The sequence below is a fragment of the Puma concolor genome, chromosome D1 (genome assembly GCF_028749965.1).
Source record: "Puma concolor isolate L17-30 chromosome D1, mPumCon1.1.hap2, whole genome shotgun sequence".
NCBI classification, from domain to species: Eukaryota; Metazoa; Chordata; class Mammalia; order Carnivora; family Felidae; genus Puma; species Puma concolor.
Genome location: NC_141676.1, coordinates 77417454 through 77431400, shown reverse-complemented (window position 1 = coordinate 77431400; position 13947 = coordinate 77417454). Strand labels below are relative to the sequence as shown.

Here is a 13947-nt window from a genome sequence, read left to right as displayed (position 1 = left end):
CGTCCTGTGTGTATGAGGTCCAACTCCGTGGCAAGAGTGGAAAGGCTCTGAGTGTCATACTCCCTTCCCGCTTCATCCAAGGTAAGGGACACATGTGGCGTGTCTCCTTGGAGCTGAGGTGGGTACAGATGAACCTATCACCTGCTCTCCAAACCATGGGGCTTCCCTTTGACCCAGGCAGCTTTGGACTAGGGCTTCTATCTTTTAACATTTATTAAGCTCTGGGATTTGGGACTCACTATGGTCAATGGTAGGCTTATCTTCTCATCTTTCTCTGATATATAACAAAAAGGAAGTGTTTTCTGAATGCCAGCCTAAGTTACCCATGATGGTGACTAGTTACCTGAGTGGCAATGCAGGAAAAGGGTGTTTGCCAAAGTCAGGCGACAGGAAAGAACTTACTTTTTCAAAATGGGAACTCTTCTACTAAAGAGAACATTGGCCGCATAAATAACTCCGTTACACATTCGATAAACACCACATTACAATGGATGATGTGCAGGCAGGTCAGCAAACTTCTATTCATTGGCTCCACTACTCAGCCAACGCGTTGGTGGGCTCAACGATCTGTACAAGGCAGATGTGGGTTTAGTGTGAATGAGGGGGACACGGTGTTGGGACAGAACAGGAAAATGTCACATGAGATCATACTAAAAACCACCTACCCTTAGCTTACAAAGATAATGCTGTTGATTGGCCGTGACCCTGGCAACGGGGACACAGAGAAAAGAGAAAAAGACAAGATGGGAACTAACAGTTAAATGAGAAACACCTGTGAACAGAATGCGACGCTACAGGGATTTGTGCGCCTCTTTCCCCTGCAGGTTGTGAAGTCAGAGAGCTAGCTTATTTGACACCATGCGTCTTGGGTTTCCTGGGACAGTGCACAACTTAGCTCGATGCTAAAGGACTTAGGGAGCTAATAATATGTACAAAGCCCGGCACAAAGGAAGTACTGGTCAAACAGTTAGTCATAATCACCATTAACTATTATCACCTGAATCCCACAGCCCCTAATACAAATCCTCCCACCAAGCAATGCATGCGTAAGTCCCAATAAATTTTTTTCTGTTATGGCTAATACTTATTAGCATTTTTTGCATTTATAACTGCCTTATAAAATAGGTATCAATGTCAGACTACTTAGATGAGAAAAACAAAGCGCAGGATGGTAACTTACAAAATATAACAGAGATAATAGGAACATAAAGAAGACCCAAGTCCAGGCTTTTGGTTTCCAGAGTCCATGCAGTTCACTATTTCTCCCTATACTGGCGAGAACAGGGAGGGAAGGCGACCACCCTTTGGTTCTTTGCTCCTGGGTTCCCGTGGCCTTGTCGGAGCAACCACACCATGGGGTGTCCATGATCCATACCCTAACACCAAGCATCACAGCTTCTGTAGGCTCGAGCAGCCTCGGGGGAAGCAGGAAGGCTGGAAATCTGCCTCTGAGTTGTTCTCTTGGACTGTTCCTTACATTCAACATTATTAGCTTCCACGGGCTAATGTCCTGTCTACAGAGAGCGTTCTACTTATTGGGGGCCTAGGCTATCTGGGAGGCACCACATTTCATCACCTAATGCTCACAAAAACTGAGGCCAGTACCACGAACCAGGTCCCGCTCCTTTCTGAAGGAATGCAACGAGCCTTGGAACGCCACAGAAAGTGACCTTTTTCCATCTGCCACTGAACCGACCAGTTACTTAAATATGTCTGAGCAAAGCTGAAAAAGCCTGTTGTCCCCAAGTCCACAGTGATGTATTAAAAAAAGAAAAAAAAAAAAAAGAATCATAGCATTTAAAGAGTCACATCTTGACAAAAGAAGGGTCATGTAGGGAAGCCTTGTAGACTGGTCCTCCATCATCAATGACTCTGGACCATGCTGCCCATAGCCTGACCCCAGAATTTGCTCCCCATTTCTTTCCTCCAAGCTTACAACATGCCTAAATCACAATCCTGACAACCTACAATCACTGGACTATATCACGTCTTTTGTTCTCCCGAATTTTTATTTAAATATATTATTATTTAATTTTTCATACATGAGCCTTTTCTCCCAAGTTTTTAGCATGTATCTTTTTTGAGGGTAGAAAATTATGACTTCTACTAAGTTGGTACTCCATACATTTGTGTCAACTGATTTGACCCCTAAGCCCAAGAGCAAGTTGGGAGACCATATATGCTTGATGAGCTTTCAAATAATGGCTAAACCTTCAACATTACACTATTAAAGAGGAGACCTCTGGTGTTTAGATTGGCTCTGGATAATTGGTTCATGACAGAATCTCAAATCATGAGATTGCCAATATAATAAATAACATGGCTCCGTGTTATTGCCCTTCTTACCTATTTGGGGTCACAAAATGCAGCTCAAAATGGGAGCGACGATGTTATTTGGACTGCGGAAACAAGGTCACTGAGGGCATCTAATCAACAATCCATTTGTTCTGTGCATACTGCAAACTTTCACAGACGAGCTTATTTCAACTTTCGTATTTGTTAACACCTGTCCGTAAATGCACCACATTAGCATTTTACGTCAACTGCATCACTTAATTCTTACAATCTTGGGCATTCACTGATCTCATGCCATACATTATCCTACTTTTAAAGTATGCAACCTTCAGGATTCACAAAGCAGAGACTTCAAGGCCTTTAGAAAGCCAAAAAATGGACTTTGAACCGGGCTTGAAATCACCCTCCTTGCACCACACGAGGGCTAACTCCCATGTTAGTACAAGAGAGCACTGCTCTTTAGTATGGGGTATCCTTTTTCTGCTTCGACTTCTTTCTAACCAGGTACCCGTGGAAAAGTTTTTAACTTCCTCACCTTTAAGTGATGATGATAATATCCACCTGACAGGGTGGTGGTGAGAATTCAGTGAGATAAGGAATACAAAGCATTGCACACAGTGTCTCTCTTTAGGGAAGTACTTAATACCTGTTAGCCTCTCTTATCACGCACTGCCAATAGGTGTTAGGAGAAAGGCAAGAGGTACCACCCTTGAATGTCCCTTCGCCTTCAAACACCACGGTCCCTAATCCTCAAGCTCAGTAAGGGATCAAGGCACACTCCAGCCCACAGAATCTCCGACTTCTGAGCAGCTGTCCCGCAGCGGGATGCAGAATGAGAGCATCATGTCAAGGCAGTGTCTGGACCCATCAGGACATTCTCTCTCGGACACGGCCCTCCTTCCTTCTGGACTTGTGCTGTCCCAAAGAGTAGCCAGGAGCCACATGGGCTACCAAACACCTGAAATGTGGCAAGTCTGGATTGAAATGCGCAAGAAGGGTAGAACGTGTATCAAAATCTGAGGACTTAGGACAAGGCATGTAAAAGAGCTCATTAATAGCTTTTTTTTTTATGTTGGTTATCTGTTGAAATGACAACAGTTTTAACTAACTAAAACATGTTTTTAAAGATAGGTTTTTAATGGGTTAACTAAACTAGGTTTGAAAATTAACTTTACTTGTCTTCTTTTAACTTTTAAGAAAACATGGCTGCTAGAACATTTCTAAGCAGACACGTGTGGCTCACCCTGTCCTTCTACTGGACAGCACTGCTGAAGACCCTGCTATACGTTCACCAAAAGGCCTCATTTTGGAGATAATTCCAGAATTCAGTGACTGTCAGAGCAATTCATGCAAACAGACCAGCAGTCCCCTCTCTGCGGTCCCCACATCCCCAAGCAGCAAGGGTGATCAGCAAGCCATATCCAACGTATGAAACTATATGTTCATCTGCAATTAGGCCATCCTGCGAACATTTATAAATCTGGCTTGTGTGATGGACAAAATGTTTCAAACCATGATACGAAAATAAACATCAGTGGATAAATGGATGGAGGATGTAATCAAGGAATTCAAAAGAGAAAATGCAGACGGCTAAATACATTTTCCAAAGCAAAGTTATTAATAGAGAAATAAAATCAAAATAACCTTTTTCAGTTTACTGACATTAACAATTCAGTTCAACAAGTTCTAACTGAGTCCCTAAGAAAGGATTTTTGTTTTTTGATAAATTTGTTTTTAATGTTTATTTATTTTTGAGAGAGACAGAGACAGAATGCAAGTGGGTTGGGGCAGAGAGAGAAGGGAGGCACAGAATCCAAAGTAGGCTCCAGGCTCTGAGCTGTCAGCACAGAGCCTGACGCGGGGCTCCAACTCATAAGCTGTGAGATCATGACCTGAGCCTAAGTCAGATGCTCAACCGACTGAGCCACCCAGGCACCCCAGGATTTTTTTAAATTCTCAAGATAAGACACATATTCGAATTTCACCTAGTATGTGTGAAAAACAGCATGCAGGAAAATGACTGGAAGGAATTATAACAAAGGGTCAGAGTGACTAATGCTAAGTGATGGGATTATGGATTTTTTTTTCTTGTCCTATTTTTCTTTATATAATTTCCACAACGAACATGTATGGCTACTTAAAACAAAAATTCATTGTCTAAGGAATACATGAACTTTACAAAAATTAGAAAATAAAGATAAACCAAAAAATCTGCATTGTTATTTTAATAATCAGAAAGTAAACAAAACGAGGTAAAGGAATGAAAAAATGAAATGAAATAATAAAGAGCTTCTTGGCTCATGGTGAAGAGGTTCAAATTTTAAGACTTCTCCTTAAGCAAAAATACCTATTTACATAGAATTTCCCAACCTAACAGTAGTTTCTTACAACTTTCTGACCCTCAAAGCAACACAGAGAACAGAGTATTTAACAATGGTTAGTCTGGATAATGGGACTGCGGGTAATTTACATTTTCCTTCTTTTTTCTTTTTTTGGCAGTGAAAAATCAGTTAGTTTTAGAAAACATCAACCGTAACAAGTTGCAGATAAGGAAACTGAGGCTCAAAGAACTTAACACAACTGACTGCAAAACAGAAGAGCCAGAACTCAAAACTCCTCAAATCTTCTCTCAAACCCACAGCCTCCCCACCCAGACCCGTTGGCTGTGTAGACACCGGTAAGACTCGTAAATGCCCAAATTAAGACTCCAGTTTTGCGTAAACTAAGATCAGATTTATTGCTATGCAGGATGGATATAGACAATCCTCTTGTTTGAAGAAGTCACTTGTTTAATGCATCATAGCTGGAATTGTGTTAGGTTTCCTGAGAAAGTAACCTGAACTTGACCCTAGCCTTTGAAATTCCCATACTGCAGAGCCATTTCTCAGAATAAACAGCATTTTACCTAGCTCATCCAGCCATAATCCAGCTTAAAAACTGTAGAAACTCCTAAATTCGAATGCTGGTATTCAAAACACACGTTTAGCTGGTGGAATTTAAACGAGGCTCCATAGCCTCATTTTTGTTAAGGGCAATGCATAGTCTTTAATCCAACAACTCTGGATCTGGCTTACCTTTTGTCCTACATAGCAATTCATTTTCATAACTGGATGAACCACAAATCGCCACTCTGGAAACACACTTACTCTGCAAATTCTCCTTCCTCCTCCAGGCATTTCCGACTCAAAGTACGATGGGACCACCAAACATTCTTTCTTGCAATATGGCACATTCCAAACCTCAAGCCAAGCCCACCAAGTAAGCCCTGCTCTTTAGCATGAATCTTTATGCTTGTTTGTGTTTTAAACTGCACTCTGGCTGCACAGTTGGATTGACAGGCGTTTCCTGGGGAGAGGTGTTCTCTCTCTTTCATTTGCCACATGTGCTCCTTGGCTGTGTCCCCTCTTGCTCCCTCCCTCCTCCCTGAACCCTCATTTGGCATGTTCCCAGAGAATGTCATCTATCCTAAATAAAGCCAGCCCTGGAGGTTTCTCGGGGGGAGGGGTGGGGGGGGGGGAATGCACAGTGCACTTTTTAAGGAAAACATGAGCGGTTTAGGACATTAGTTACACCCACAAGTTCCCTCTCTGACTACAGGAAATGGCAAGCCCCTGTCCTGCTGGGAAGAGGGTGGTGGAGATGACGGGCCCCTGGGGAGAAGCAAGCCAGCTTCTCTGTGCAAGAAGTCCACAGCACCTCTTGCTCCATCATCTTTTATCAGCCTCGGACAGCGGGCTGGGTCAAACGCCACCATTTCAGGCCTTTATAACGTATCCGCCTACATACTAAATATCAAATTAATACATTCACAGATGAATAAAATATTAGTAAACAGTCACCACTCTTTTCTCTGCTCCTGGGAAGCTAGGAAATCAAACCCCCTATGCTGATGAGGCGAATCAGCCAAGATACAGGACAAAAAAGGGCAATGGACAGGTGGAAAGAGAGTGCTCTCTTCGTGGACAGGAGTCATTTTTAGTCTTTTTCCAAATCGATACTGTCTGAGCCATAAAAGTTAGTCATTATTTAAAAAAAAAAAAAAATTTAACGTTTATTTATTTTTGAGACAGAGAGAGACAGAGCATGAATGGGGGAGGGTCAGAGAGAGGGAGACACAGAATCTGAAACAGGCTCCAGGCTCTGAGCTGTCAGCACAGAGCCCGACGCGGGGCTCGAACTCACAGACCGCGAGATCATGACCTGAGCCAAAGTCGGCGGCTTAACCGACTGAGCCACCCAGGCGCCCCAAAAGTTAGTCATTAAAATAGTACCCTCTCTTCCGTAACTGAAGCATTCTGCTAAAAAAGAGGCTAAGGCAGACAACACTGCCTCGGTCCCCCCCTCCAAATGAAAGTAAGCCAGAAGCCAGCCGTAGCTCAGAGCTACAGCCGTCAGCAAGCTTAAGTTTGCTCCTAGGCCTTCTAAGATACCTGGAGACAAAGGGGGCATCTGGAGGCCTTTCCCCCTAGAGTCTGGAATACGTCATCAGTATTCTAGACCTCCTGCAGAAAACAGAAGTGGGCAGAGCACAGGCTGGACATCAGGTGTGATATATACATCTGGTTAGAAATTCGCCAGAGGAGAGCTACCAAATAAAAACCGTATTTTTGCCTCTACTGCAACATACAGTGGGGTGGCCGAGGGCTCACTTTCTGGGAGCTACAGCGTGTGGCAGAGAAACCCAGGTTTGCTCACTGGCTCCTGCACTTCCCACGCTGGTGCCTGGGACTACGTTACTTTAAGTCACCTCTAAGCCTGAGGGTTTACCACGCACATCATGGACCTCCCCCCACACCATATGACAGTGACGGTGACACCACCCACCCCTCAGAACTGAAGGAGAGAGCGAGGATGAGGTAACCTACACAGCAGGCCCAGCATACAGAGTTCTAGAAACTGGAAAATCAGGGCAAGCATTAGAGGAAACAGGTTTTAGTGTACTCTGAATCCATTATAACGTATAGATCATACGAACAAAAAACACAGTTGATTTTCAAGACCAAATCCATCTAACTAGTAAAACAACCCCCCAATAACCTAGCTTATAATTGCAAATTAAAATCATTAATGCCATCTGCTCATTAAATTAGCAAAGTTTTTGTAACTGTAGTGACTAATGTTGGTCAAAGGGCAGTGATACAGGCACTATCATATTTTTACAAAGGTATCTGGAATCACAAGTCATTAAAGGTTTGCTACAATGTACCCAATAATTTCAACTCTAAACAATGATTCCTAAAAAAGTAAACCAAAAGTTCAGAGACCCCCTCCAGAGAACAGGTGGGGTGAGAACAGATAGGGTAACCATCCACTGAGCTGAAGCAAGGAGGGAACCTGGGCTCCAAAGACTCTTTAAACAGACTTTCAACTGGTCCTTCTGTTTTTATCTCCACCTTCACACTCATTTTCAGAAATACTATCAATTCTTTTTTTTTTTTTTTTTTAAGTTTTATTTATTTTGAGAGAGAGAGAGCAGGGGAGGGGCAGAGAGAGAAGAAGAGTGAGAATCCCAAGCAGGCTACACTCTGTCATGGCAGAACCTGACTGGGGGCTCAATTCCACAATGGTGAGTTCATGACCTGAGCAGAAATCAAGAGTTGGTCACTCAACCGACTGAGCCACCCAGGCGCCCTGAAATACTACCAATTCTTAAATGTTTGGACTCTTCTCCAGAACAGTGAGGCTGCCTCTCAGCCTCTTCCATTGTGCATTCAGGAAGCCACTCTCCCAGATCCAGGGTTAGGGTCAGGGTCAAGGCCAAGGTCAGGGCTAGGGCCAGGGTGAGGGATAAGGTATATGCCCGGCACCCTGCAGCCCAGAAGCCCCTCAAAAGGGCCAGGGCTAGTTTCAGGGTCAGGATTAGGATTAGAGTCAGAGGTTAAGGGTTAGGGGCCAGGGCATGAAAAATTTGATATGCATGATGATGTTCATTACATTATTTATAGAAAAAATGATGTAAGTTATATGTTCTATAAAATATTACACAGCAATAAAAAGGATGGCTATGGAAATTACACACTGCAAAAAGAATGTGATACAAAACTACCTAAAAAAAGCTATGATACTAATCTAAATATAATCTAGGATTACAACACGTGAAAAACTTAATGTGTATAGGAAAAATATTAACAGTAATTGTATTAAGAAAGTAGGATATTTTGAGTAATTCTTTGGCATCTTCGGTTTCCACTTTTGGAAATACGGTCGGATTTCTTTGGAAAGCAAACATGCATTTGATTAACGTACTCCAAGCGCTGTGACAGAGGTCAGCTCACCCACCAGAACCCACTCACGCGTTCGCTTCCATTCACAGTACAGTCCCGTACCCCAAGTCACTACTTCTAGAAGTGTCCTGTTTCCACAAACTGAGTCAGAATGAACACCCAAATGCTTGCCTTTTTTTTTTTTTTTTTTTTAAAGCACAATTCTACATAGAACAGCCTGTCCAATTTTCACCTTGTCCTCCTTTGTATCCGTCCATTTCCACTTCTGGGTTGAAGGGTAAGAAGTATGGAGCAGAAAAAGAACCAGAGCCTTCATCCATGGCTGGCTCTTGTTCCCTGGAGGTCCCCCCCAGCCACCTCAGCAGGACCTCGGTCTCCCCGTCTCCATCAGCCTCACCCACAACAAGGGCCAAGGTGGTACAATTCAAGGAGGCTTTGACTGATAGGCTCTCCATGGGGGTTCCCACCAGAGAAGACTGACACCCTTTACAACAGACTACCACACATCTCCGTCTTCAGCAGATCAGGGCAGGTGAATTTATAAGCTATGGTGAGTCAGTATTATGAAGGCCAGAACTCCAAGTTCATACTCCTCTTATCATAAGCTCTACACTCTTGTCTCACTCGTCTTTTGGACCTTTCCACCTCTAGGCAAAAAAATCAGTGAAGTCTGAACAAAGTAAAGGGTTGGACAAAACCACTGAATGAATCTTCACCACATACTGAGCCCATTTTTTGCATCACAAGGCAAGGCGATGGACTCCATGATCTCACTCAGTGGCTTTTCCTTCACGTCCAGGAGTCTATTATGTATTGACTCATCAGGCTTCTGAAACCATTGCCATAAATGACAAACAGATAGCCCTTTCGGCACAAGAGAATGTATCCGTGAAATTAAAAGGAGCCCTGCTCATCTCTTGGCTCAAAGAAAACTTGAACATCACACGCTGCTGAGTTTCAGATCCAACCCTTGAAGTTCAGACCACGGTAGATGTGTCTGGAGCAGGGCTGGTGTGGATACAACTTTGTTTACTCTGTCAGCCCAGGGCTGTGCCGCCGGAGCCATGCTGGCTCGCCATGGCCAGGCTCACAAAGGGCCCTTGTAGCTCTGGGGCCAAGCCTCAATGGTCTGTCTGTTACGTCCCCTGCGCCATTTTGATGTGCCACGTCAATCCGGCTGCCAAGACTGGCAATTGGCTCAAATCCCTCATACATTTCTTCTTTTTAACGTCATAGCTTTGAGACAAATGACACTTTCCACAAATAACTGGGTACATCTCCTGTTGGCGTTTCCCTCCTCCCCTTCCCATATCTCGCCACTCCATATCGCACGTACTGCCAAATGATGAAAAGCAGAATGACCCACTTTAGGCACTGCTGTAAAGCCAAAGGGAAGTGGCTTGATGTGGGGACATTCCCACCTTCTACCAAGCTCTAGAGGCTAAGTTAAATGTTTAGGAAAAACTGTGAAGTATCACAAACCGAACTCTGATATGATCGTGCGGTAAACATCACAGACTACTTTACACAAGTCTCTGGAATCGATGTGGCACCAATTGGAGATATGAAGACTCTTTCCCCCCTTCTTCAAACCTGGTGCTTTTGAAGTTTAAATGTCTCCTGTGGCTTAAGGAACTATAAGAGGGTAAGAGGCAAGAGCCCCGTGGGCCCCATCTTGGATTCCTCAGTGGGGTCAGGCTGTGCCCCCTTTAGGAAGAATGAGTTCTGCAGCCCGTCAGAGGTCTAAAAGGTGGCGTACTGCTCCCAAGCTGGCATTTCTGGCCCAGTGCACGGAAACGTGTCAACAGCTGGGAAGAAAAGGGCACGTCGGCCGGCTCTCTTCCTGCCAGGGCCCAGTCACACCCTTTGCGGAAGACGGACAGCCAAGGTATGCCCTGCGCCCAGTCGCTGGGGTCGCACAGGGAAAACTCGACTCGTCTGATTTAGAAACAGATAAATAAGGCCCTCTGTGAAAACGAAGACATAGCCAATAACAGGCAGTGGCCCCTTGCCTGTTCTTCTCACGCTCCACACTCTCCCCAAGAAGCTCGGCAACGTCGAAATGCCGGGAACTCCCAAATTTGTATCTTCGGACCCAATTTCTCCCTTGAGAGCTTGGTTTCCAATTGCCCTACGACTCCTCAGCTTCCATACCTGATCAGTCATTAAATCCCACCAATTCTGCTTCCACGCCTCTCACAGTATATAACGCTCCCCTACCCCTCTGGCCTCAAACTTGGACCGTCCTCCCCGATTCCATTGAAATTGTTCCTAAAGGTCCGCATTGGTCCCAGTCCTGTTCCTCTGCTTCATCACCACCCTTCACTGCCCCTGAGGTCAGCCTAATAAACATCACCAGAGTCTCGACTTGAAAACACTGGCTTTCCTGATCGCTTATGGCTAAATTCCAAACTCCAGAGTAGGACTCCCAAAGCCCTCTACCAGTCGGTCTCTGCTCCCTGTTCTAACACACCTCTGCCACTGCTGGCCAAACTGCCCCCACCAGCGACACTGCAGCTCATTCGAGACAAACAGGCGGCGCGCCCCCTGCACGGCGCGCCCCCTGCACGGTGCGCTCTGCTACCTCCTCTCTTCGCATGATTTCCCCACAGCTCCTGCTCGTCCTTCAAGACCCTGTTTGGAGGTCACCTCCCCTGTGGGGCTCTTCCACCGCCCCTCCAGTTGTGAGTCATACTATCTCCCTGGTTCCGAGCACACAGCATGCTGCATGGCATCGATGGACTCAGAGGCTGGCTCCCCCGGGACAGCACCCTCAGGTTCTGGAGGGCAGGGAGTCTTTCTCTATCTCTGAACTTGGTACAAGGCTGCACAGAGTTTACAGTCAGCAAGTGCTGCTGAATGCACCGGGTCATCAGAAGAGGGATTAGAATTAGCACAACGGAGGGGAGAGATTTTGACGGTCGGGACACGGGAGCCTAGCTCCAGAAGCCTCGGAGCTGTGGGCTGTGGAAATGTATGAATCTCTCCAGGTTTTAGTTTCTCATCTGTTCAATATGGAGGGGAGACTACATGATTTCTATGGCCTCTTTAACTCCTCGGTTCTAGCGATCAGACTACGTTTTCCTTTCCAATCTACAATGAAGAAAGGCTCCATAAAACCCCACGGTAATAACATGCTCCGGGAGTTGGACGCTCTCCACAAAGCCAGCCAGGAATATTGCTGCCTTGCCTGGCCACTGGGCACAGCTCCCCAGGACAGCCAACAACGGAGTCTCCTCCCCTCGACTCAGAAATCCCCAGTTGCCTTCTGTTACATTTGGAGAATATCCCTAGTTGCTCTCTGTTCTGTTTCACTCTACGTATTTTGGCCAAGAAGTGGCTTATTAAATATTATGCACAGGAAAAAAAAAAAAAAAAAAACTGATGGCTAAAACCTAACATGCCTTGAAAATAACAAGCACTAAGAACATAATGGGTTGAATTCTGACGCGCCAGACTAAAACCTCTGGGCTTGATAATCACCTCGTGACCCCGTACTCCGGGGGCGGCTGGTACCTCAGCACGGCCACCTCTGTTCTCGCAGGCTGAGGAGCAGGGTATGGCTTGACCATCTCGTGGAGCATCCCCGGGTGCTGGTCACTGTAGAAAAGTCCATGCTCCTGGGTCTTGCTGACCGGGGACATCAGCTGCTTGGTCTTGTAGGGGTACTCAGGCGGAGGACCCCGGGGGTCCAGCGCTTTGCCTGCGGGCTGGGCGGGGGAGGGGCCCCCTCCCGCCTTGAACCCCTTTCCGCTCCCTGAGCCAGGGAGGTGCTGCTTAGCTCCGGTCCTCTCCAGGGACAGCTGCATGATTCTCTCACTGAGTGAGCGGACGTGGCCCTGCTTAAGCTCTTTGAGCGCCTCGTCCTTATGTGCCTGCCCGCTGTTGGCGCGGTTCACCGTGGGCCTCCCCTCAGTCCGGGCCTTCTGACTGGTGCCCCCAGCCATGTAGTAGCCATGGCCGATAGCCCCCTGCTGCTGCTGCTGCTGCTGCTGCTGCTGCTGCTGCTGCCCTCTGAAGAACTGGGACTGGGCCTTGGCCTCCTCGTAAGTGGGCAGCTCCTCATTGTTCTGCTGAGGCTGTGTGGGCCGCACCTGCTTCTCCATCACCGTGTTGTCCACCTGGTGTTCTTGACCCTGCGGTTCCTGGCGTGCCGACTGGTAGACCATTTGTGGGTCTTCTTGGGTGAGGTTTTCCGTGGAAGAAAAGTTGTTTGGAGGGTGGGCTGGTCCTGCACTCCCTGTGGCCTGGTGCTGAATGGCCAGCAAGTTCATGTTCTCGGTCGGGGTACCATACCGCAGTTGTTCCTGGATCAGCCGCTGCAACACTGTTCCAGCTGCCGCATCCTCGGAACCTCTCATTTCCACCTCTGAGATCCTCAGGAAGTTTGGGGAGTGGAAGCTGCACAGAGGATCCTCAACTGAAAGATAAACGCGGGAGAAAAGGTATCAGGATATTCCACAGGAATACCGGCCTGCTGATGCATGGTGAATAATGAACATTCGAGCCACAGTAGCACTTAAAGACAAGATTTCAAATACCCTGCCACCTCGATTTACCCCGCAGTTTCTCAGGAAGTGTTTCTCCAATTCAAAGCGTCTCTACCACTCTCCACTGCCAGGCCTCCCGCTTCCTGCTGGACCTTGCTCTGTCCTTCCCCTCTCCCCTTCCTCTAAACTCCCCACCGGCCCCTTCCCATCTGCACACAAACATGCCAAATCTTCCCCATCTTAAAAAATAAATGCAAGCCGGGGCGCCTGGGTGGCGCAGTCGGTTGAGCGTCCGACTTCAGCCAGGTCACGATTTCACGGTCCGTGAGTTTGAGCCCCGCGTCAGGCTCTGGGCTGATGGCTCGGAGCCTGGAGCCTGTTTCCGATTCTGTGTCTCCCTCTCTCTCTGCTCCTTCCCCGTTCATGCTCTGTTTCTCTCTGTCCCAAAAATAAATAAACGTTGAAAAAAAAATTAAAAAAAATAAAAATAAAAATAAATGCAAGCCAAAAACCAAGATCAAGCAAAAAGCAATCCCCTTTTCTTGGCCCTACCCATGTCCCCCAACTGCCGCCCGTGTATCTCTCCTCCCCTTCTCTTCTGATTGCCCTCAGTAGGCGATCTGCACTCGCTGGTCTCCACTTTCCAGATGCTCCATTCAACACCCTCCCTACTGCTCTGATTAGCAGCCGAGCCCAATGAGGATTTTCCACCTCCTGTAGTATGCACCTCACCTCTCTGAAGCATTCTGCACGTTGATCATCTGCTTCTGGAAATGCTCTCCTAATTCAGCATCCAGGTCTCCCACTCCCAACACCCGCCCTGGTTCCAGCCCCTGCCTCTCCGTGCACTTCTCTGACTCCCTTTTCTCCACCTGCTCCTTAAATTCTGGTGTTTCCCACAACTCTGCCCTGAATGCCCTCCACCCTCACTCAACAGA

At 46.6% G+C, this 13947-nt stretch overlaps 1 protein-coding gene across 11 annotated transcripts in view; it reads right to left on the bottom strand.

The window, feature by feature from the left end:
* Positions 1–13947, bottom strand: part of AMOTL1 (angiomotin like 1) — a 154930-nt gene that overhangs the window by 54962 nt on the left and 86021 nt on the right. For all 11 annotated transcript variants that reach the window (XM_025928430.2, XM_086678594.1, XM_086678595.1 and 8 more), the window contains one exon: positions 12003–12939. In XM_025928430.2, coding sequence (XP_025784215.1) covers positions 12003–12939 — 937 coding nt within the window. The remainder of the gene's footprint in view (positions 1–12002; positions 12940–13947) is intronic.